Consider the following 22,390-nt stretch of genomic DNA (forward strand, 5'->3'; position numbering starts at 1 on the left):
CACATTTCATAAGCTGTTTATTTGTTGACGTTGATTCCATTTACAATACTTGGTGGGTTTTGCAAGGCTGGGCCACTGGCATCACCTTAAGGCTATCGCCTCGCATCCTGCCTGACCACTCTTGGTAAACACTGGGTCACTATATGCTGAATCAATACAGTGAAATCCCATGAGTCCATTCCTGATTACAACCAGTTCTGCATATCACAATTTTCCTTCTTGCTCCAAAACCCTCACCGAGTTACACATTGTTTATTTTTTGTACTACCTTAAAATTCATGCAAACAGAACTTTCCTGTATGTAAAGTGAACACGCAAATACTGTTGGTGCTATTTTACCAATTTGGGGGTCTTTACCCATTTTAGAATGTGAGCTAATAGAAATCTGCTTGTAATAAAAACTGACAACAACTGTGACAAAAATAAGGATATAATATTAAAATAAATCAAATGATATACAATACTGTCATTATTCTGATACAGAATTTTTACACAGCAATATTGATATAGGGACACACGGCAGGATGTCAGGTAACCCATTACAATAGACCTTTTGGTTACAAGTAAAGTTTAAATTACAACTTAATACCGACTTTAAAATGGTAACTAGTGTTATGCCAGATTAAAATTAATACTTCCTCTTCAAGGGACATTTTCTGGAACATCTCTAATTATGAGACTTAAAAAATAAACTTCACAAGAAGAAAAAGAAGTGTAACATATTGGAGAAGTGTTTTTTACTAAAAAACCCAAAAAACCCTAAATCTAGAAATAAGGTCTAAATGGACTTTCCATGCCTTCTGAGCTCACACCTGTCACACAGTGGATCTGAAGTTCTGTCGCATGGACAGGTTCCACGAAAGCTGGAGAGTATGCCCACCTCTACTTCATCCAGGAAAATTGTGGAGTGTCTAGTTCAACCACACACCCTTTGCTGTTTAAGTATCAGGCAAAAAAGCTTGATTTTCCACACTGATTTTCCCAGCAAGCTACAGGATATCTAACAACCCTGTTCCCCTCGTTAAAATGCTAGAGGGCCCAGAAGGGAAATGGCAAAGAATAAGTGGGGGCCTTAAAATTCTTTGAGGAGAGAAAAGAGACCAGAGGGTGTGTGTGTGTGTGTGTGTGTGTGTGTGTGTGTGTGTGTGTGTGGTGGTGGTGGGCAGGGCTGGGGTGAGGGGGTTTCAGACAAAAAAGTTTCTGTAACAAAAGACCAAATTCTTATTCTCCTCATTTCTGTGAAAATGGGTGAGTTACTGGCATTAAAAAAGGCCAGACCAAGCCAAACCACAAACAGGGAAATGAGAACCGGTTCCATAATGCCCCGCACTCTACATTTTTATCCAAAATAGAAATCCTCTTTCAGAAAAAAAAAAAAAAGTCATTTAAACATCAAAGATAGAAACGTTACTTGGATAGCTGAGGAAGCAAGAGCATTTCTTTCTGGCATATTATACTTGTTGGGCACAATCACAAGTAAATAGACTTTACAGACATCATGTGGGTGTTCACATTTAAAGTTTCTACTCTGAAGTGATTACTTTCGGGCTAAACAAATAAATCGATTAAATGAAGTCCGTAAACAGGCTAAGCCCGGCATACATGGACATGTGTGATGCATTCTCCGCCCAAAAAATGGAACCTAAGATAAAAGAAAAAAACTTGAGTCAGAGCAGGAATCATTAAAAACAAAACAAAACAAAACACCAAAACACCCAAACACACATAACAAAAAACAATTCTCGAGAAATCTCTGAATAACAACAGCTGGTGTTATATTGTGAACTATTCATCAAGTAATATGCTCAGCTCTTTATATATTATCCTTTTTCATCCTTACAACCACTCTGTGAAGATGACAAATGCTTTAATTATACCCATTTTACAGATGAGAGACGGAGGCACAGAGAAATTAGTAACTTGCCCAAGGTCACATACCCAGAACTTGAAGCTTGGCTGGCCACCTGGACCAGACAGACCAAGCTTTTAACCACCAAGCTACACTGCCTTTCACTTCTTCTCATTTTTTGGTCTGTATATCATCCTACTAATGAAGCTCATTAAGGAGGGCATAACATTATGGGCATGTTCACATTGATATAATGAGTAAATATGAAGTCACTGACAAGGATCAACACATAAATTCACACATTTGCACACAGATGGCAGAGGGGTCAAAATTCTGGGGGGGGGGTGGGTTGGAGAAGAACAAAAGAGAAATTAGGGAAGGAGGCAAGCTCGAGTCACAGAAATGGAACAAACCAAGCCCTGGCCTAGGGAGAGCCAGCAGAGAAAGGTCGGATTCATTCCAAGAGTCTTCTAGTGGGTATTTCTCAGTCTTGCCCATGCCACGAATGAAGCTGGGCTAAGGAGGCAAGTGGCATGGTGGTCCTTTGTCTGAGGGGCACGGGAGTACCTCAAAGTACGTATTCTTTCTAGAGGCAAAGGACAACATCCATTCTCCCTCCCCTGGGAATCATGCCCTCTTGAGAATCTGTCTACTTTGCAAGTTATAGCAAGAAACTTTCAGCCCAGGCCTGGAGGCAGTTGATAATCAATGAAATGGGATGGCAGATTACTCCCAGCCAGGGTAACGTGAGAGAGGCAAGCTCTTAGAGACTCATGCCTCAGGGACCCTTCTTCGGTTGACACATGGCACAAAAATGCATCCTTTCTGTTTCTCAATTCAGATGCTTTTTCCGCTAATCATTCTAGTGGATTTCCTAGTTCTATTCCACCAAAAGAGGCCGCCCCATACCAATTATCTTTTTTTTTTTTAATTTTTTTTCAACATTTATATTTATTTTTGGGACAGAGAGAGACAGAGCATGAACGGGGGAGGGGCAGAGAGAGAGGGAGACACAGAATCGGAAACAGGCTCCAGGCTCTGAGCCATCAGCCCAGAGCCCGACACGGGGCTCTAACTCACGGACCGCGAGATCGTGACCTGGCTGAAGTCGGATGCTTAAGCGACTGCGCCACCCAGGCGCCCCACCAATTATCTGTCTTGAGGAGGAAATCTCGGATACGTCTTCCAGATGCCTTCTAAATAATTTCTTTGCACATAAGAAAAGAAAGACTGTGCAGACAGTGACAGAACCATTCTAACCTTCTTTTGTGGTTGAACTAATAGGACAAACCCAAATGTATGGTGGTCCAACAACGGTCAGGACTGATTATTCTGCACATTGTCTTTGGGTTGGTACCATGCTCATGTCCTTCTTACCTCCTTTTTCCTTTTTCTTCTCTTCCTCTTTCTTCTCTCCTGCCTTCCATTTCCAAAATGGTTCTGGAAGGGCCAGGGAAATGACTGTGATCAATAAATACAAAAGGAAGAGAGGGAAGCAATAGGAGGGCAGGGTGTGCATGGGGTGAACAGGCAGAGACACCCTTCTGCCTTTTTTTCGCAAGCGCCTCATTTTCAAGGCTGCAAGGACAGTGCCCACACGCAGGTGCCACGGGCGTCAGCTCCATGCAGACTTGTGCGCAGAATGGTTCTGTCACTGTGCGTGTCAAAGGGCACACAGATGGCTAGCTCAGTTGTTGGCATGGAGACCATGTCAGAGGAAGTGGGTGCAGGTCGACTGGCTTAGACGATCACATGTGGACCGTATAAGAAGTTAGCACCCCGGACCTTCATCACCTATTCTAGCCCTGAGCCTCTGAGCGCTTCACTGTCAGACCTAAAACCACTGGCATGGGCCAGAGGTTCTGAGTTGGGGGGGATTCTGTCCCAGAGGGCACATCTGGCAATATCCAGAGACACTTTGGTTTGTCACAACTTGGGGGAAGGAGTGTCAGTCACATCCAGTGGGTGGAGGTCAGAGAATGCTGTTTAACAGCCTACAATGCACAGCACAGCCTCTCAACAACAAACATCTATCTGGCCCAACGTGCCAACAGAGCCGGCGTTGAGAAAAACGAACACGGGCAGCAATAATGAAGGAAAAAGACCCGAAATAAGTGCACGAAAACTATAATGCACACGTCTGGCTGTTCCACATGGACAACGCCAAACGTGTTTCTTTCATTCACTCATTCAGCAGTAGTTCAGGGAGGGTCACCAGCACATCCATCCTCGTTCTAGGTACTACGGATACAGAGCTGGACAGGAGATGAAAGGCCTCTGCCGAGCATGGAGCTTACTTTTTAGTGAGGGAAGACAGGTAACCAGCAAGATAGTTTAAGCCATGAGTAAGTGTCCTCATGGTGCTTACAGTCTTGTGATTTGTCCTTCAAGACACCATGATCACTCTCTGGCCTGTCATGTGGGTTCTCAGTACCCTGAAAAGAGCAGCAAAGGAAAATAACAGTGGGGACCTGCCATGGCCAGGCTTCATAAGGCACTGGGCATCAATGTCACACCAAACCCGCGTGCCAGATTTTTGCCTCATTTTGACACAAGCCAAGTGGCTTCTTCTTCTTTTTTTCAATGTGTATTTATTTTTGAGACAGAGAGAGAGCAAGAGAGAGAAGGGGACAGAGGACCTGAAGCAGGCTCTGTGCTGACAGCAGCGAACCCTAAGTGGGGCTCGAACGCACGAACCACGAAATCATCACCTGAGCTGAATTCGGAAGCTCAAGCGACTGAGCCACCCAGGCACCCCGTAAGTGGTTTCCTCTTGAGCTGAAGTAATGTGGACATGTCACAGACCCAGTCCCACTTTCTTCCAGAGTTTGCTCTTTTCTCAAATACCACCATCCCCCAACTTTGAAGCTTTGTGAAGAAAGAAATCTCCTTTGTTTTTTTTTTTTTTAAATTTTTTTTCAACGTTTTTATTTATTTTTGGGACAGAGAGAGACAGAGCATGAACGGGGGAGGGGCAGAGAGAGAGGGAGACACAGAATCGGAAACAGGCTCCAGGCTCTGAGCCATCAGCCCAGAGCCTGACGCGGGGCTCGAACTCCCGGACCGCGAGATCGTGACCTGGCTGAAGTTGGATGCTTAACCGACTGTGCCACCCAGGCGCCCCAAGAAATCTCCTTTGTGAGCACATGGCACTTAGCCTGGTCCACAGGAGACACTGGAGAAAATATGTGTTAAAGGCCTCTCTCCTGGCAAAGCCCCCACCACAGACTATGTGCCACCTGAAGGCAGAGGGGTGGCCTTCCCAGATCCTGTGGCTTCTGCTCACTCAGCACACCAATGCCTGGCACCAGGCAGGGACCCAAGGGGCTCATGCCACCAAAGTTAGAGATGGATTTACTGCAAAGCCAAAGAGGTTGAGGGCCTTCACTCGTGTGGTTCCCTGCAGGGCTTAGGTAGGGCCCTGGCAGTGTGTTCACAAGGTCATAGGTCTGTGTGACTCTTTAAAAAATATTGTGGGGGGCACCTGGGTGGCTCACTGGGTTGAGCATCTGACTTCGGTTCGGGTCATCATCTCACAGTTTGTGAGTTCGAGCCCCATATCGGGCTCGCTGCTGTCAGCAAAGAGCCTGCTTTGGATCCTCTGCCCCCCTCTCTCTGCCCCTGCTCTTTGTGCGCTCTCTTGCTCTCTCTCAAAAATAAATAAAACATCAAAAATATTGTGAATTCTTCTTTTTCTTACTGAGGGCACCAACATGGTATTAGCCTAGGCCCAGATCTGCCCTGGCAATCTTAACATAATGCTTAGACTGTCTTGCAGGACCTTTTATACCTGGATTCCCTTGTCTTATTCTTATCAAGTCCACTTCCCCTCTTTCAATATCTGTCTTTCTTTCACCCCCTGCCAAGGATTTTTTTCTTTTTCTTTTTTTTTTTTTTTTATCTGCACCTGCCCTTAGCGGGTTTTCCTCCTCCCCTTCCATCTGTGAGCTCATTATGACAAAGAACTCCATTTCTGATATTATACACTTATTAGATACTTGACATTTTCTCAACAGGCCCGTTCATTTCTAGATCTACATATACTGTGTGACAAACTTAATAGATATCTAACAGCCAGATACATTACAAAGTATATAGAAGATGCATATTCAGAGGCATATATATAGCCAAGGAGCTAACTATTCAGTCCAAATTTGATGGCTTATTTTAGAATTAACTCAATCCGTTTCTTATAGACTAAAATTTCAAACAGAAAATTCTAGGAATAGCCAAGGTAGAACCTTTAGAACTTTCCAGAAGGCATGATTCTTATCCATTTGTGGCATTTTTAAAGAGAAAATAATAGCACTGCCACAAAACAAATGTATTGTTTGTAATTTCTCTCACAACAGAGTCAGTTTTGCTAAAGAAAGAAACATAAAGAAGGATACATGAGGGCGCCTGGGTGGGCAACTTAAGCGTCTGACTATTTCAGCTCAAGTCATGATCTCACAGCTCATGGGATCGAGCCCCGCGTCGGGCTCTGTGCTGACAGTGTAGAGCCTGCTTGGGATTCTCTCTTTCTTTCTCTCTCTCCCCTGCTCCTCTCTCTCTCTTCCCACCCCTCCCCGCTTGTGCTCTGTCTCTCTCAAAATAAATAAATAAACTTAAAAAAAAAAGCATACATGAAGAAAACTGTGGTCATGTCACATAAAAAGCACTAGTCCAATATGGGAGGAATTGGGGGGGGGCGGGCAAAATGGGGAAAGGGGGTTAATGGAACAGTGGCAGATGGTAGCTAGACTTTGGATGGTGATCACTTTATACTTCAGACAGATGTCAAATTACAATGCTGTATGCTTAACTTACATAATTTATATACCAATTTTATCTCAATAAAAAAGTTATATGTGTTTTTAATAAAGCCAGTTTTGTACATTAACTTTTGTCAACAAAAGTACATCGTTCACAAAATTTCAAATAGCCATAGTAGTGCCTAAAATAGAAGCCCAAAATCTCAGAATTTCTGCCACTCCCAGTCTCCAGTTTTAATAATTAGGAAGATTGCCAATGTATTTGATTGGGTCAAGTCTTAAAATGTTTCTTCAATTTTTTTTTTTGGAGTAAGTATATATTCATACAACCCTAAATAATGCAATTATTTATCTTCTTGTGAGTAGAGGGTTCACATGGAACTGCACTGTGCCCTCTGAAAGAGTAAAGGAAAACAGGGAATGAGGGGGTTGGCCTCATGGGTTGTGTGGAACTTCACGTGGGTTGGGGAAGCTGTTGGCATATATGCCCGGGGCCTCTGGGTCTAGAGGGGAGTAAAATACTGGCAAGAAGTAAGGGTGGTAAGGATGGGTCTAGGGGACCCACGTGGCTCTCATCTGTGGCAGCCACAAGTACCCCGTGTGGTAGGGAGGACACATGAAGTATGTGCCTGGGTAGCTGCTGGGCGCCTAATACAATGGTGCTGCTGTGTCCCCTCACTGCGTCCTGTGAGGCTAGGTACAATGTAGTGTGAGGCCAGGGGTGCCCAACCAGAACAATTTCCATCTCCCAAACTGTCACAGGGAACATTTGTCATAGTCCGGAGACACGGCTGGTTGTCACAACTGAGAGAGGAGGCTGCTGACCTCTAGTGGGAGGAAGCCAGGGATGCTGCTAAAACATCCTATAGGGTCCAGGCCGGCCCCCACAACAAAGAGCTATGGGGCCCATACTGTCAGCAGTATATTTAGTATATCTGTCAGTATACAGACTAAAGTATATTTATGTCCTCTGAGTCTTTCTGAAAATGAACTTGTATGCACAGCCATGATGCTGCCCTGAGAGAGAAAATGTAAATAGTGGCTTCTGACACCTGTGATAGGAAACATGAGGAAATTAATGTACTAAGCTTTCTTCAACCCATCTTCCACTAAATTCTATACTTACATAAGTTATATTTTAGTTTATATTGTTTTAAGAAGTACTCTCTATCCTGAAATTATAATTACAATGTTTTATCATTGTAATTCTAAATTTATCATTTTAAAATAGAAACAGCTAATAATTTTTAAAATCTTCCTTTAAAAAAAAAACACAGGGGCGCCTGGGTGGCGCAGTCGGTTAAGCGTCCGACTTCAGCCAGGTCATGATCTCGCGGTCCTTGAGTTTGAGCCCCGCGTCAGGCTCTGGGCTGATGGCTCAGAGCCTGGAGCCTGTTTCCGATTCTGTGTCTCCCTCTCTCTCTGACCCTCCCCCGTTCATGCTCTATCTCTCTCTGTCCCAAAAATAAATAAACGTTGAAAAAAAAAAATTAAAAAAAAAAAAACACACAAAAATGTCCCAGGTTTTAACTGGAAAAAAAATGTTTTTTCAGAAAAGGAAAATATACTGGTCAAGTATTGAAGTGTCATGCCATATATATATATGTGTGTGTGTGTGTGTGTGTGTGTGTGTGTGTATGTGTGTGTGTGTGTATATATATACATATGTGTGTGTGTATATATATATATATACACGTGTGTATATACGTGTGTATATACGTGTATATATACACACATATATATATGTAAAACCCAGAAAACAAAAACAAAACTGGTACAAAAAAGTGTTAAATATACAAAACAGAGCAGAAACAACTTTTTGGAGGAAACACAGTTGTTTAAAATGAAAAAATAGGGGCGCCTGGGTGGCTCAGTCGGTTAACCGTCCGACTTTGGCTCAGGTCATGATCTCGTGGTCCGTGGGTTCGAGCCCCGCGTCGGGCTCTGTGCTGACAGCTCAGAGCCTGGAGCCTGTTTCAGATTCTGTGTCTCCCTCTTTCTCTGACCCTCCCCTGTTCATGCTCTCTCTCTGTCTCAAAAATAAATAAATGTTAAAAAAAAATTAAAAAAAAAAGAAAAAATAATAAATCACACATTATAAAAATAAAAATATTAATCACAGAATGATAAACTTCCAAAGCCAAGCAGTAATCAGAACAGGATAGAAATGGCTAATCTTTGTCAACTGTGAAAAGTGTTGGTATTAATTAAAATATTAAAATAATGTTTTTCTTTTTAAACAGTAAAATACTCCTTGCAGACATACGATTCGGCAATTCATCCTTAATTGTTAGAAAATTGTTAAAAATGAATACATGTTAAAACTTTCATTTGACCAAATATGTATTTGGAAAACATACACTCTGTTCTTCTTAGGGGGGATGATCTTTTATTCTACTTTTGAATTATCAAATGTAAAGTTAAAAACTGTACAATTATAAGATTATAGCCTAGCAGTCACTATAAAGTCCACAAGTTAGTTAATGCATCTGAAATAAAACAGTACACTGAATCCAGTGACTATCAATTCCTACCTGTAGTTTGTAATTTCATTCATCAAATATTATTCACTTTATCAAAATAAACACACATTTGTGGCTAATGATGAAGTCAAGCCAGAATGGAAAGTTTAAAATTTAAACAGGAGCAGTCTTCATTTACTCAGTCTGGTGTTTTAAAAACACTGATCCCTGTGACCCTTCTTTAAAAACAAAACAAAACAAACAAACAAACCTCCCCCAAAAAAAAGAAGAAGAAAGAAAGTACTGAACACGTCATATTAAAATACAATTTTCTATGCAGTGTCTACATTTACCGATGAGCTATTAAACTGTAGTCTGAAGTTGAATTCTATATATTACATTCACCAGGAAACATTTACAAACATTTTTTTCCTCAAGTTGTTTTGAATACAATATAGTGGAGAGATAATCTGGAAATAACTAGATTTTTACCAGGATAAGTTAATTCCACCCAGAACAAATAATAACTCCTGGACCTACTCTAAAAATAGGCCATTGAAATAACCGATGAAAACCTATTTTCAAGACAGAAAAGTATCCAGGATGAAAAGCTGTAACACTGAGTTCTAGAAAAACTTTTCAGGTGGGCATCTGAATAGGGGAAAAGTTAAGATCTGAGAAAAAAAAAAACCTTTCTTTTTTTTTAATCCTTCAGTTCTTTTATCACTTAATTCTAATATGAAAACCATAATTTGTCATTAAAGACTTCATTATTAAAACTATGGTAAAAACAGGGGCGCCTGGGTGGCGCAGTTGGTTAAGCGTCCGACTTCAGCCAGGTCACGATCTCGCGGCCCGTGAGTTCGAGCCCCGCGTCAGGCTCTGGGCTGATGGCTCAGAGCCTGGAGCCTGTTTCCGATTCTGTGTCTCCCACTTTCTCTGCCCCTCCCCCGTTCATGCTCTGTCTCTCTCTGTCCCAAAAATAAATAAAAAACGTTGAAAAAAAATTAAAAAAAAAAAAACTATGGTAAAAACAAAGTGCAGAGATGTACCTGGGTTTATGGGAGAAGAATGATTTTGTTTACTCTCAGAAATGACCTTGCACGAGACCTGAACTGGAAGTTATCTAGAAACCCAGGGAAACACTATTTGGTTCTCTTTTTTAAAATAACCTCAGATTTGGGAAGCTCATCAAAACTACATAGGATGTGACAAATTCCTATGCGGACACCATTATCTCTCGTCCCACACAAACCAGTCTTGGTTAACTGGAGTACAAAGCGTTCCAACGAAACCACTTTTGTGGAGGCAGAAGAGTATGGTGATTCACACCACAAAAACACTGGCTGGAGCGTCAGACAAAAACGGAGCCCAGTGTCTCTCTGCGACCTATCACCTTGTGACCTCAGCCAGTTACTGAGTCTCCTCTGAGGCTGCAGGTGGTTGTATGCAGCACAGGACAGAAACAAATGTGCTTCATAGGCACATCTTGTATTAAATTAAAAAAACGCATATATAACATTTAGTACAGAGTGTGGGGTACGTCACAGCCTTCAACAGGTGGCAACTGTAATTGCTATGATTACAAACAGCAGTTGAGTAGAATGTGTCACTTTCTCCTTGTTTTAGCAAGCAGGCCACGTGACTCTAGTATGCAGGGAGTGTAAGGTTATGCTAACACTGTGTGAGAATGTCATTCTTAAAAGAAAAGGTTAAGAGTAGACTTTTCAATGGCTCAAATGACTCACATGTACAAACGTGGACTTGCCCTTGATAAGGGTGATGAAAAACGAGACATCAATGCCAAGGGTGACTGGGTTGGTGTCACTTCCCCGCAGGGAGTTTGGCATTCAGACAGACAACTAAGGGCTTACAACCTTTCCTGTCTTACAGCGGCCAAGAATAAAAGGTGCATGTCATACTTTAAAATGACTGTAAAACCACAGGAGGGATGGTCTACGCGGAACAGGAAGTATTTCTCAAGGAAACCACAGGAAAGCCAAACAGCCTTCAGAGAGACCCAAACAAGTGGAGTCCCTATTACAGCTCACAGAACTAAAACAATCCAGTTTACTGCATTACCTTTACTCCGAGAAAGTCAAAATAGTAACTGTTATCTACAACTGTAGCATATGAGGAAGATGGTGGGCCTTACTACAGCTTTCAACCCCAAACTACATGTAGAAGGCGGGGTCGAGTTTGCTTCAAAAACACTCCATCTATTAAAAAAAAATTGTTTTGGGGCACCTGGGTGGCTCAGTCGGTTGGGCGGCCGACTTTGGCTCAGGTCATGATCTTGCGGTCTGTGAGTTCGAGCCCCGTGTCGGGCTCTGTGCTGACCTCTCAGAGCCTGGAGCCTGTTTCAGATTCTGTGTCTCCCTCTCTCTAACCCTCCCCCGTTCATGCTCTGTCTCTCTCTGTCTCAAAAATAAATAAAACGTTAAAAAAAATTTTTAAAAAATTGTTTTAATGTTTATTTATTTTTGAGAGAGAGAGAGAGAGAGAGAGAGAGAGAGGGACAGAGCACAAGCAGGGGAAGGGCAGACAGAGAGGGAGACACAGAATCTGAAGCAGGGTCCAGGCTCTGAACTGTCAGCACAGAGCCCGATGCAGGGCTCGAGCTCATAAACCGTGAGATCATGGCCTGAGCCGAAGTCAGCTCAATGGACTGAGCCATCCAGGCGCCTGGTCACCCCATCTATTTTAACACAGGAGTACACAACACGGAGAGAGAATGCTGCAGAAAGACTGAGCTCTGCCTCCCAACAAGCCACCTGGCCTGGGAAACACCTTTGATGCTCTGGACTTCACTTTGCTGCTGGGTAAAACCAGGAGGTGGCACTAGGGGAGCAAGTCACTGTCACCTGGTATTGCTGGGGAAGCCTGCCGAGATCCCATCATTTTCAAAGTTTTGATCGCGAAGGGCTGAGCCTCTCCAGGCTCCACAGACTTTTCTGCTCCCTCCTGTCTCCTACCCACCCTTTCCTGAAGTAACATAACTGACAGACCCTTGCGGACGGGACAGTCTGCAACACACCCTCGAAAGCACCGTCCAACCCTGCCTTCATATGGTCATACCACTAACTGCTAAAACTGTCCAAAAGTGTTGTTGAGGTCATTAGGATATTTATACTTGAGATAAAAGAATAAACTGGAAAATTAAACGCCATTAACCTCTAGGATTATGAACTGTGTACTATGGAGACTGAGGGAAAATAGAGGATTTTTAAATTAAGATACAAGGTAACTGTATCATTGATGGTTTTCAGTAAGAGACAAAACACAAAGTTATTTACCTCTGCCTTATCAGTACGTCTGATATTTGTATTTATATTGTCCTAAATAATTTTTAGGCAAATTCATGGTTTTGAAGTTATTTTTATGACATGTTTCTAAGGTCATGAAAGCCATGGTATGAAAATGATTCACAGGGTGAGGACAGTAGAGACACAGCTGGTTATCATGGAAGGAGAGAGGGGAGAGGACGTGGCTTCCCGTCGTCACCTTCTCTCACTTGTGATTTCAAGCACATTACCCTGGGTTTCATGCCATACAGGCCTTGCCGGGAGTTGAGTTACCACAACGTAAGGGAACCACTGAGCACCTGGGTATATATACTAACTTTACGAGTCAGCGGATGGCAGCTGTCTCCCACTTTGCCCATAGGTGTGCAAATCCTTATGCTCTTAACCCAGATACTAACAGCACAGCACATGCCTCCACCACACTGGGGGTCCTTGTCGCAGGCCTGAAAAGTAACAGACAGACAGATAAATACAGATAGCAGGGAAGACTCAGGCTAAGGAAATCCAAAATGAGCAGTAAAAAGGGCTCTTTAAATATCCAACCACTAGGATTTTAATACTCACGCATAAAAAATAACTGTAATCTTCATTTTCTTGAACATATTTAGAATAAAATCTGATCAGAAGAGATTTTCCTAGTTTAAAAACAATGGCCTACATAATGGTCCACACATTATGAAAATCTTAAATCAATACACATAGAAAATGTTATGTGTGTCAAAAAATGCACATAGAAAATCACCTCTCTTTTCTAGGATTTTGTGGCTGAATTGGCTTTGAACTTGAAAAACAAGGCTATATTAGTCTTATACCATACATGGCCATTAGGAACTACATAAATTGAATCAAAAGATTTTATGACTATTAACTGCAGAATACGTTGGGCCCAATTTTAAAAAGGGATTTAAGTGGTCTCTAAATCTGGCATGAAATGCTCCAGACCCATAAAGGCACTGATGTAAATTTTAAAAGTGCTCATTCTCCCTTTCAAATATTTGCATTTTGGTTCATGAGACTTGATGCTTCTCACACCACTGACTTGATTTTCACCATTTCCTCTTTAAAGAAAGAAATTTCATGGGTTGGGAATGGACAAACCAAGACTTTTGTCTTCTGTTATGCTTTTTTGGGGGTAAGTAACCTACAAAAAGGAAATTATTGGCTTAGGATATACATATGTGTACATTATAAAATCAGTGGAACTATTCTTTAAGATTTATCCGATTTAGAAATGCAAACGACAGATACACTTATCAACAATGATTACTCAGGCCATCTGTTCCCAATATAAAAATTGTAAATACAAGTAATTAAAGAATCAACTATGGAGAAATTTTCATACTCTCTCTAAATGGAAATAAATAATGCAGTCTAAATTTATTTGCATGAAAATAGATCTAAAGGACAATTGTTCCTTCCTAGAACCAACAAAAAATAGGAAGCTTAGTTTGAGTGGTGTGCAATACTCTGTTTTGCTAGAGCTAAGGTAAAACATACTGTACTGTATGTGTAAGAAACTAAAAAGTCTACAATTTAGACAGAAATTCAAATTTTTTACATTTACTGGAAACAACTAACGCACTCCTCCAAAGTTCTTTTTCTTCAATGTTTTGGGGCCAGTCCCAAGTTCTCAAAACATAAATATATGAGCACACCCTTGTTTACTATTTTTCTTTAAACACTACGAACCATCTAGCTCCAGGGTTGGTTTATTTCCCTCATGAGAATTTTTTTCTCATTCTATTTAAGGCAACTATCTGATCAAAAACTACAGTTTTCACTTCCGACTGTTAGGACATTTATATGAAAACATCCAAACGTTTCTATTTTCCAATTTTTATGTGTTTGCCAGAAATCACGTACATGTGGCCTTTACATTCCGTAAATGAGAGGTTCATTACGTGATCTTTTCCAATACGTTCTTAACAAATCTATGTGGAATATAAATCAATTTCAAATGAATGACATATATTACAAAAAAAAAAAAAGGTAAATATTTAAGGTGGAGGTTTCAGGCAGTATTTTCTATCAACAGATGCCCAAGACCCAGAATTCTGAAGCCCCACTAACCCTTTTTTATACGACAATCAAAAGCCAGCCAAAATCTTTTAAAAATTCAATCAATCACTTGGATGTTTAACATCCTGAAGACGAGAAGTTACTAAGTTTTTCATTTGGCTCCAGATGGTTCCTGTCATGAAGACATAACTACATTTCTTTATTGCCATGTCGCTTAGAGAAAATTTTTTAAAAAATCACTGAGGTAAAACAACAACAAAAACAGTATATGTAAGTCCACGCTAAACCTCTCTAACAGATAAACATTCAATGTGATAAAATTTCATTTTTGTAACAAAAAACTTCAGTTCTTGGAAATACTCACAAAGAATTGCATAGGTTTATGTATTTTTAATTAGACAGCTGTTGCCTAATGCCCCGCATCCTTAACCCATTGCAGATCTATTCAAATAGTGTTGTCCTGTGAATGGAACAAAAAGATACTTATATTGCAGAGGAATTCTGGGCTCAGAGGATTAGGGAGAAATTTAAAATGAGCCAGCAGGGGAAGAGGGGAAAAAAACCCCAATCATGTTCCAACTCATATATTAAAAAGACCTGTAAAAATTTTTTTTGTTCAACCACACTGACAAAGCTATTCAAATACATTTTGTAAAAACCTCTATTTTAATAAATACCACAATGCTTATAATACGTATTGGATATAACCAAATACTGTTACTGTGCAAGGTCTTTCAAGATGCTATAAACCCTATTAACTAACTTGGGAGAGTGGAGCTTTATTTTCTCAATACAATGACACTTCCCTCAAATTTAAATATTTCATTACGCATCATCTGTTCAAACATAAAAGGTTTATTGAAATCCCATGATGTGCACTTAGATAATTGAAGTAATTTCATGGAGGTGTTAATTTAAGACTTAAAAAAAAAAAGAGTAAAGCAGGTGAACAACCAGGAAACGGTAGCGGTTTTGCATTGTTGATGTTAAAATAGACAAGATTTTTAAATTTTGTACTGTAAACTCATCCTTCGGGTCCACCCAGAGAAAACTGTTGGTAGGAGCAGGAGAGAAAACTGAATCAGCTCCTACTTCCAAAAATGATGAGGACAACTTCTCAAAGCTGAAACTAACACCTACATTGCAACCTACTCCATAATTATGCCGGGGCACTGGAGGTGCTTTATCAGGAACTGGAAATGGAGAACTTTTACAAGGAAAACCTCAAGACGCTAGGGGGGGAAAACAAGCCCTGGAAACAGAACGAAGTGCCCCCATTGCTTTTCAAAGCGCACACATGGCCTCGGACCAAGTTATTTCTAAGGGTTTCTGCGGAGGAAGCCAGACGAGCAAATTCCTTGACCATAGGACAAGTCTCAGGATTGGGGGATATTCGTCTTGCCCCTTTGCATTTCAGAAAGGGCCTAGCAAATTGTAAGGTTCGAGGCTGGAACGTCTCAAAGAAGTACTAGAGAAGACTCTGAAAGCAAACTTCTTTCAGCTTAACAGAAAAACCGACCAAACTCGAGAAGAGAGCTTGTAAGGAGATCGGACGGAAACAAGCGGGAGAAGGTGGTGATAAAGGAGGTAGGTAACACTTCGCTCACTTTTTCTTCCAAGGCGCACCCAATGTCCCGGACCGTCTGCCGCTTTCGGAGCAGCGCACCTCTCCCAGCGCGCCAAAGGGCCACCGGGGCAGGTGTCCCTGCCCGGGGCGACCCTCCCCGTGCCGCTCCCCTCCTGACCCACCCCCCCCCCCCCACCCCCGGGCGCAGCGCGGGCGCGCATCCCGGGCGGACAGGTGCGTCCGGGGCCGCTTACCCCAGTGATGACGGCGGCGTCCCCGGCGGGGGGCGTGAGCAGCAGCGGCGGCAGCAGCAGCAGGAGCAGCAGCGGGGCGCAGCGCGGGCCCCTCATGGCGCCCTCGGGACTGCGCGGCGGTTGGGGGCCGTTGGGGGGCGCGGGGCCGGGGCGCGCTCGCTGGAGCGCGGAGCGGCGGGCGGGCGGGCTGGCGGGCGGCTGGCGCGAGCCTGCGGGCCGTTATAAAGGCGAGCCCCGCCGTGACTCACGCCAGCGCCCGCCCGGCAGCACGCGCGGGGGGCACGGCGCGGGCACACACCCCACGCCCCACGCGCACACGCGCGCCCACCCCGGCCCAGCGGCCCCGGGACGAGCACGTGCCGGCGCGCGACTCCCCGCGCCCCCGCCCCGGGCGCCACGCAGGCAGAGCCCCCTGCGGGGCGCCCGGCTCCCGGCCCGCGCCTCGCCTCCAGCCCGCCGCCGCCTCTCACACGCGCCCGAGCCGCTTTGTGGTCTGAGGCACGCTCGTTCAATGTCCTGGTTTCCAAAGCTCCACGTGCTCGACGCCTAAAACTTGCAGCTCATTTGCTGTGCAGATGTTTAGGGAGCGCCTACTACGTGCCAGGCGCTTGGACACCCGGGGGAGCGGGGAGGGGAGGGACAGGAGCCTCGGAACCCTTTCATTTGTTCTGCAGGTCTTCACAGAGCGCCTGCTGCATGCCAGGTATTGCCACTGGGGTCTGGCCTCATGGTCCAATAACCGAACAGAAAAGGCACACATCAAACAAATAAGCCGGGAAACGTGGAAGACAGGAAAAAAGAACAAAGGGCGAGCAAAATCACCCCTAATCCCACATCCCTGACGACACTGTGGGGTTTGTCCTTCCAGCTGTGGGAGTCCAATTTCTTTCTTTCATTTCTAATGCTTTCCCTTTATGTTCACATCTGTTCCCGACCCTCTCCTCTCTGATTTTCCTCGCATGCATTTCCTCCTTTCTTTAACATTGCGCCAGCTTCAGGCTGAGCAGTTCAGGATGATGCCAACGGGAAATGAGAACGCCTGGCTTCGGGTGCCAGCCTGAGGCCTCTTGAACTGTAGGTAGGCAGCTCTCTCTTTTACTTTCCAGCCCAGGAAAATCACCCCTCGGTCTTGGAAGATGCCACACAGCACCACTGTGATTTGTTCATTCATGTAAATATGAGTGGAGGGCCTACCGGGTTCTAGACTACCCATGGCAGGATGAGTGGCAGATTTGCCCTCTGTCTCTGACCCTAGTTCCAAGGATCTCCAGCCTGTTTTCCTTCAGTGAAAACAACTTCAAGAAGACCCAGCTGTGGCCACTGCCAACCTTGCTTACATCAAAATTTTGGGAAGCCCAGCTTTGTTTCTGAATGTTAGAACCTCTGGCTTTCCCTGGTCCCTTAAGGACCAGAAACTGTTGAAAAGCAGATGCTTCTTTCAGCCTCTTTAATAAATGCAGTGAGGAGAGTTGGGACAAAGTTACTTTCAGACTGTGGGGTTCCCCATGCCAAAGCATTCAGACTAAATGTGGAAAAAAAAAAAAAAAAGGAAGGCAATTATCTGAATGTTAAACAGCTGAATATTTGGAAAACCAAATCTTTGAGTTTTAAAAGCTTTCTTTTTTACGTGGTTACGTTTGAGAAACGTCCTGGAACAGAAAAGAAAAAAAGAATAAAACTTTTTTAACTTTGAAAAAATTGTTAAAATTGGACTCACAGTAAAGTAAGTGGAAACAGTAGCAAGTGACAGATCGGTGGAAAGTTTCCTTTTCCAGTCTCCATGCCAACGCTAGCATGGGAATGCTGCCAGGTAAATGTAAAAACCAGTCAACATGGATTTTAACATTCCTACAATTTTTAAAAAATGGTCTATTTCATTTTTGCTACTATTGAATGCCAGCTTGGGTATTCCCTGCTTCTCCAAGCACAGAAAACAGGATATGTCTACACAGGAAAATCAGATTTCAAAAGTGGATGGCTTCATATATGGCTGTTTGGAAAACAATCCTCATTAGGCTGTTTTGAAACAAGATCGGAAGCAATTAAAAATAGGGTTGGTTTGTTTTCATGTTGTTTCTTTTGATTATGTTTTTTTTTTCATTGCTTTTAATGCTTTAGAGGAGACATGAAGTCCCCTGATACGACAAATCTTTGCATCTCAGCTTAGAGAATTTAAGTCTGAAAGTTTCATCTCATAAAAGGAAAGATGAAAGGTTGAGTTTGGATTAGTTCATAAAAACCAGTTAGGTGGAAAGGCCGACTTAAGAATGCAGAGATAGAAATTGAAGAGTGGCTTAACTATTCTATTTATTACTACAACCTGTTGATATTGCCACATGATAAGTGCAGTCCGAGGATAACTGCATACGGACAACCAAACTTTGTGTAGATCAGAGTGGAGACCACCGTCTAGTAGCAGGCTATCAAGGTTGAGCTGAATTGAAGAGGCAGTACAGGAAAGGCCATGGGATTTCAAATTTGTGAATCAGACCAACCTGGAATGGAATCCTGAATGACCATTGGGCAAGCGGCTTAAGACTTTCTAAGTTTGTGGGGTACCTGGATAGCTCAGTCAGTTAAGTGTCAGATCAGTTAAGTGTCAGTCTCCTGATTTTGGCTTGGGTCATGATCTCACAGTTCGTGAGTTTGAGCCCTGTGTCTGGCTCTGTGCTGACAGTGCGGAGCCTGCTTGGGATTCTCTCTCTCTCTCTCTCTCTCTCTGTCTTCCCCTCCCCTACTTGTGTGTGTGAGTGTTCTCTCTCTCTCTCAAAATAAATAAACATTAAAAAAAAAAGACTTTATAAGCTTGTTTCCTCACCCATAAAATAGAAAACACCAACCCAATGTGGTATCGCCTCCATGGGGTTGAAAGGCTATAATACCTGTAAAGTGCTTACTATAGTACCTAGAACAGACTATGAGCCCTATTAGCATTACCTCTTATTAAGTCATATTATTTAGTGTCTGATAATTTCAGCCACCACTGATAGTTTTTTCTGTTTCATCCACCAGATTAGATTATATACTCCTTATAACTGGGCTCTTTGTGTCTAATTACCCACATGTTCCTCTTGGCACATAGCACAATGATAAGCATATGGCAGATACAAAAAACTAATGATCAACAGGAATATATTCTATGGAAGAACAGACAAGAAAATGGTATACAGCCTAGACACATTTAATTTGCATGAATCAGGGAAATGGAGTCATCAAACAGCTATAGGGATAAATACTTGTCCTGGTGCAGGTGATTCAGATCACCGGTCTACCTAGGAGACATGGGACTGAACTGAGGTGAAATGGGAGACACAAACCTGTCTCCTGGCAATAACCCTGGGACCCAGGCTGATGAAGGCTCCATCTCAACGTGTGCTTCACAGGTAGAATGGGTTCACTTGTGTCCCTGTCAAAAGCTATGTTCAAGTTCTAAACTTCCATACCTGTCAGTGTGACCTTGTTTGTAAGTAGGGGCTTTGCAGTTATAATCATTTAAGATGAGGTCAGCCTGGACCAGGGTGGGCCCCAAATCTAATAATTGGTATTTTTGTAAGAGAAAGGAGAAGGAGACCTTGACACAGAGACGTGGAAGAAACATACGGGGAGATGGTCATGTGAAGACTAGGGCAGAGACTGGAGTCATGTATCTACAAGGCAAGGAACGCCATGGATTGCCAGCAACCACCAGAACACAGAAGAGTCAAAGATTCTTCCTCAGAGCCTTCAGAAGAAGCATGGCTTCATCCACACCTTAATTTTTGACTCTTAGTCTCCTGAACTGTGACAGAATAACATCTCTTTCATTTGAAGCCACTCAATTGTGATAAATTCTTATGGCAGCCACAGGAAACTAACCCAGGTGGATGGAACTGGAGGGTCGCACACCAGTTTTCAAATGCATCTGCCTTGAGTTGATGTCTCTCACTTTTGCCCACATTTTAATGGCCAAAGCAAATCACATGATTTAGTCTGTCTTCAAAGGGATGGACAACGTAAATCTGAGGGGAACCAGAAATCTGGTGAGCAAGGCCGTATTTTACAGGAAAGGGATCAACCATGGCTTGGATTCCTGAATGAGCATATTGAACTTTGAATGATTATAAATGATAACGTTGTATTATTCATTTTGTGTTTTTGTTTTCGAGTTCAGTATTCCTTATGCTAGAATTATACCGAGACTCTGAAAAAGAATAAATGTGTAAGTTGGTATTTTCTTTTGGGTGGGTAATAAACCATAATTCATTCAATCACCAGACATTTACTAAATACTTACTATATGTCAGATAATGTGGGAGGAACCGGAAGTACAATGATGACCAAGAAAGATATGAATCCAGCCCTCTGAGAGCTTACAGTCTAGTGGGAAGGACATGAATCAAACAATCATACAATTATATAATTATAGGAAACCAATGTAGTGCACTCAGACACAGCATGTGGGAAGACCTAAAGGTTTCTTAAAGTAAAGAAGCATAAGCCGAGATCTGAAGCTTGAGCCGGATTTAAGTGACATGAAGAATGGGGACAGCAGGAGCAGAGGGGGCTGAACACTCAAGGCAGGGGAATCAGCTTGTGCTGGGGATTGGAAAGAGCATCCTCTATATTGACTTTTATGTTTATTGCTCTGTCCCACATACCCTACACATAGCCCAGAATACAAGCTCTATGAGATCAAGAATTTTTTAAAATATATTTTGCTTACCGATTTGCCTCCAGTGCCTGGAAGAGTAACTGGCACACAGCAGGTACTCAGCAAATATGTGCTGAACAAATTACTGGGAATGTGGAGAAGAGGTTGCAGGTGGGATACGGTAGATGAGGACGGATCTGATGATGTCCAGGGGGCTGTAGTGGTCCAGGGGGCTTCTGCTAACATCATTGGCAGTAAAGAGGGACAGAAGTGAATTGATTCACTTTAGAAGTGAAACAGGTAGAGTTTACTGTTGGTTAAGATAAAGAGTGAAGAAAATACCAAGATTTATCCCTAGGATTCACCTTGTCTCAACAGCAGTGATGTTGGGGATGCAGGAAATTTACCTGGGTGTGGGAGAGGCAGTCACAGACAGGCCTGGGGTGCAGAGAAGAGGCTGGGCTGGGGATAAAATTCTGGCCAGTTTCCTTTAAACTTTTTTATTTGTCTATATCACATACTATAGCCACAATGGTAAAAAAAAAAAAAATTAGATCAGGGGTTGGCAAACTGTGACCTAGTGCCTGTTTCTGTAAATAAAGTTTTATTAGAACACAGCCACACTTGTTTATGTCCTGTCTATCATTGCTTTTACACTACAACAGCAGAGTGGAGTATTTTTTTTAATGCTTATTTATCTCTTAGAGAGAGGGAGCACACAAGGATGGGGAGACAGACAGAGAGACAGAAGATCTGAAGCAGGCTCTGCACTGATAGCGCTGGGCTTGAACCCACGAACTGTGAGGTCATGACCTGAGCTGAAACCAACAGTTGGATGCTTAACCGACTGAGCCACCCAGGAGTCCCAGAGCGGGGTATTTTTCAGAGACAGATTGTATGGCCTGCAAAGCTAAAAACATTTATGACCTGGCCTTTTATAGAAAGTTTGTATAAAAAGCTCATTGACTCTTGCTTGAGATAATAAAGAAGAGGAATCACAAGTTTTTCTACTGGTCCTCAGGGCAAATTTGTTACCATGAAATTTTCCTGAGCCTAGTATGGACTGTACTTCAGATGTTCCCTCTGGGTGATCAGTTTAACCCATCTGCTTCCCAAATTTGGGAAGTTGCCCCCAACACTGTTCTTCGATGGACCCCTAGCATGTTCATCATGTTATATGTACTTTTACTTCAATTGCTTGTTACATAGTAGGTGGTCAATCAATATTTCCTGGTAGAACTGGAGGCAGAAGGGCAATAAATTTGTTTGGCCTGACATCTTGAACTGGAAGACTAAAATATTTTCTCAACCATATAAATCAAGAAAACTTTTATTACCCATGTATATGGAACTCTAGTTTTTAAAGTGATTCCAGCTTGCTAGAGGACATACTTTCTTGTGTGTCTTCTTCCTATGACTTCTGATTATTATAACATAATAGGTGGACCTATTAACTTCATAGCTGGGTCCCATGTGTCTTAGTAAATGATTTTCATTTAGATGGTCTAAAAAAAGTAAAATAGATATTCTGCTTGTTTTCTTACTCTCCA

At 42.7% G+C, this 22,390-nt stretch overlaps 1 protein-coding gene and 1 long non-coding RNA gene across 3 annotated transcripts in view; one reads left to right on the forward strand and one right to left on the reverse strand.

Moving 5' to 3' along the window:
• Positions 1-16,526, reverse strand: PROK2 (prokineticin 2). 2 transcript variants are annotated; one of them, XM_045493559.1, is made up of 4 exons: positions 16,211-16,526; positions 12,688-12,813; positions 3,227-3,289; positions 1-1,642 (listed from the first exon to the last, which is right to left on the reverse strand). In XM_045493559.1, exons 1-4 carry the CDS (start codon positions 16,304-16,306, stop codon positions 1,538-1,540), a joined length of 390 nt encoding a protein of 129 aa, XP_045349515.1. In that variant the 5' UTR covers positions 16,307-16,526; the 3' UTR covers positions 1-1,537. The 2 variants fall into 2 exon arrangements, with proteins under 2 accessions (XP_045349515.1, XP_045349514.1); XM_045493558.1 differs by lacking the exon at positions 3,227-3,289 and having other exon boundaries at positions 16,211-16,481.
• Positions 15,631-22,390, forward strand: part of LOC123605880 — a 22,936-nt gene continuing 16,176 nt past the window's right edge. Inside the window, exon 1 of the long non-coding RNA XR_006715973.1 lies at positions 15,631-15,976. This is a non-coding gene — a long non-coding RNA (uncharacterized LOC123605880). The remainder of the gene's footprint in view (positions 15,977-22,390) is intronic.

Source organism: Leopardus geoffroyi, chromosome A2 (genome assembly GCF_018350155.1).
Source record: "Leopardus geoffroyi isolate Oge1 chromosome A2, O.geoffroyi_Oge1_pat1.0, whole genome shotgun sequence".
NCBI classification, from domain to species: Eukaryota; Metazoa; Chordata; class Mammalia; order Carnivora; family Felidae; genus Leopardus; species Leopardus geoffroyi.

Bases quoted from the DNA above. Each gene is read 5' to 3' on its own strand.
- PROK2 (XM_045493559.1), bottom strand. From the start codon at position 16,306: ATGAGGGGCCCGCGCTGCGCCCCGCTGCTGCTCCTGCTGCTGCTGCCG. The intron at 12,814-16,210 runs GTAAGCGGCCCC...GTTACTTTTCAG, and splicing joins ACGCCGCCGTCATCACTGGG to GCCTGCGACAAGGACCCCCA. The intron at 3,290-12,687 runs GTTAGTATATAT...TGGCCCTTCCAG, and splicing joins GCCATCCGCTGACTCGTAAA to AACCATTTTGGAAATGGAAG.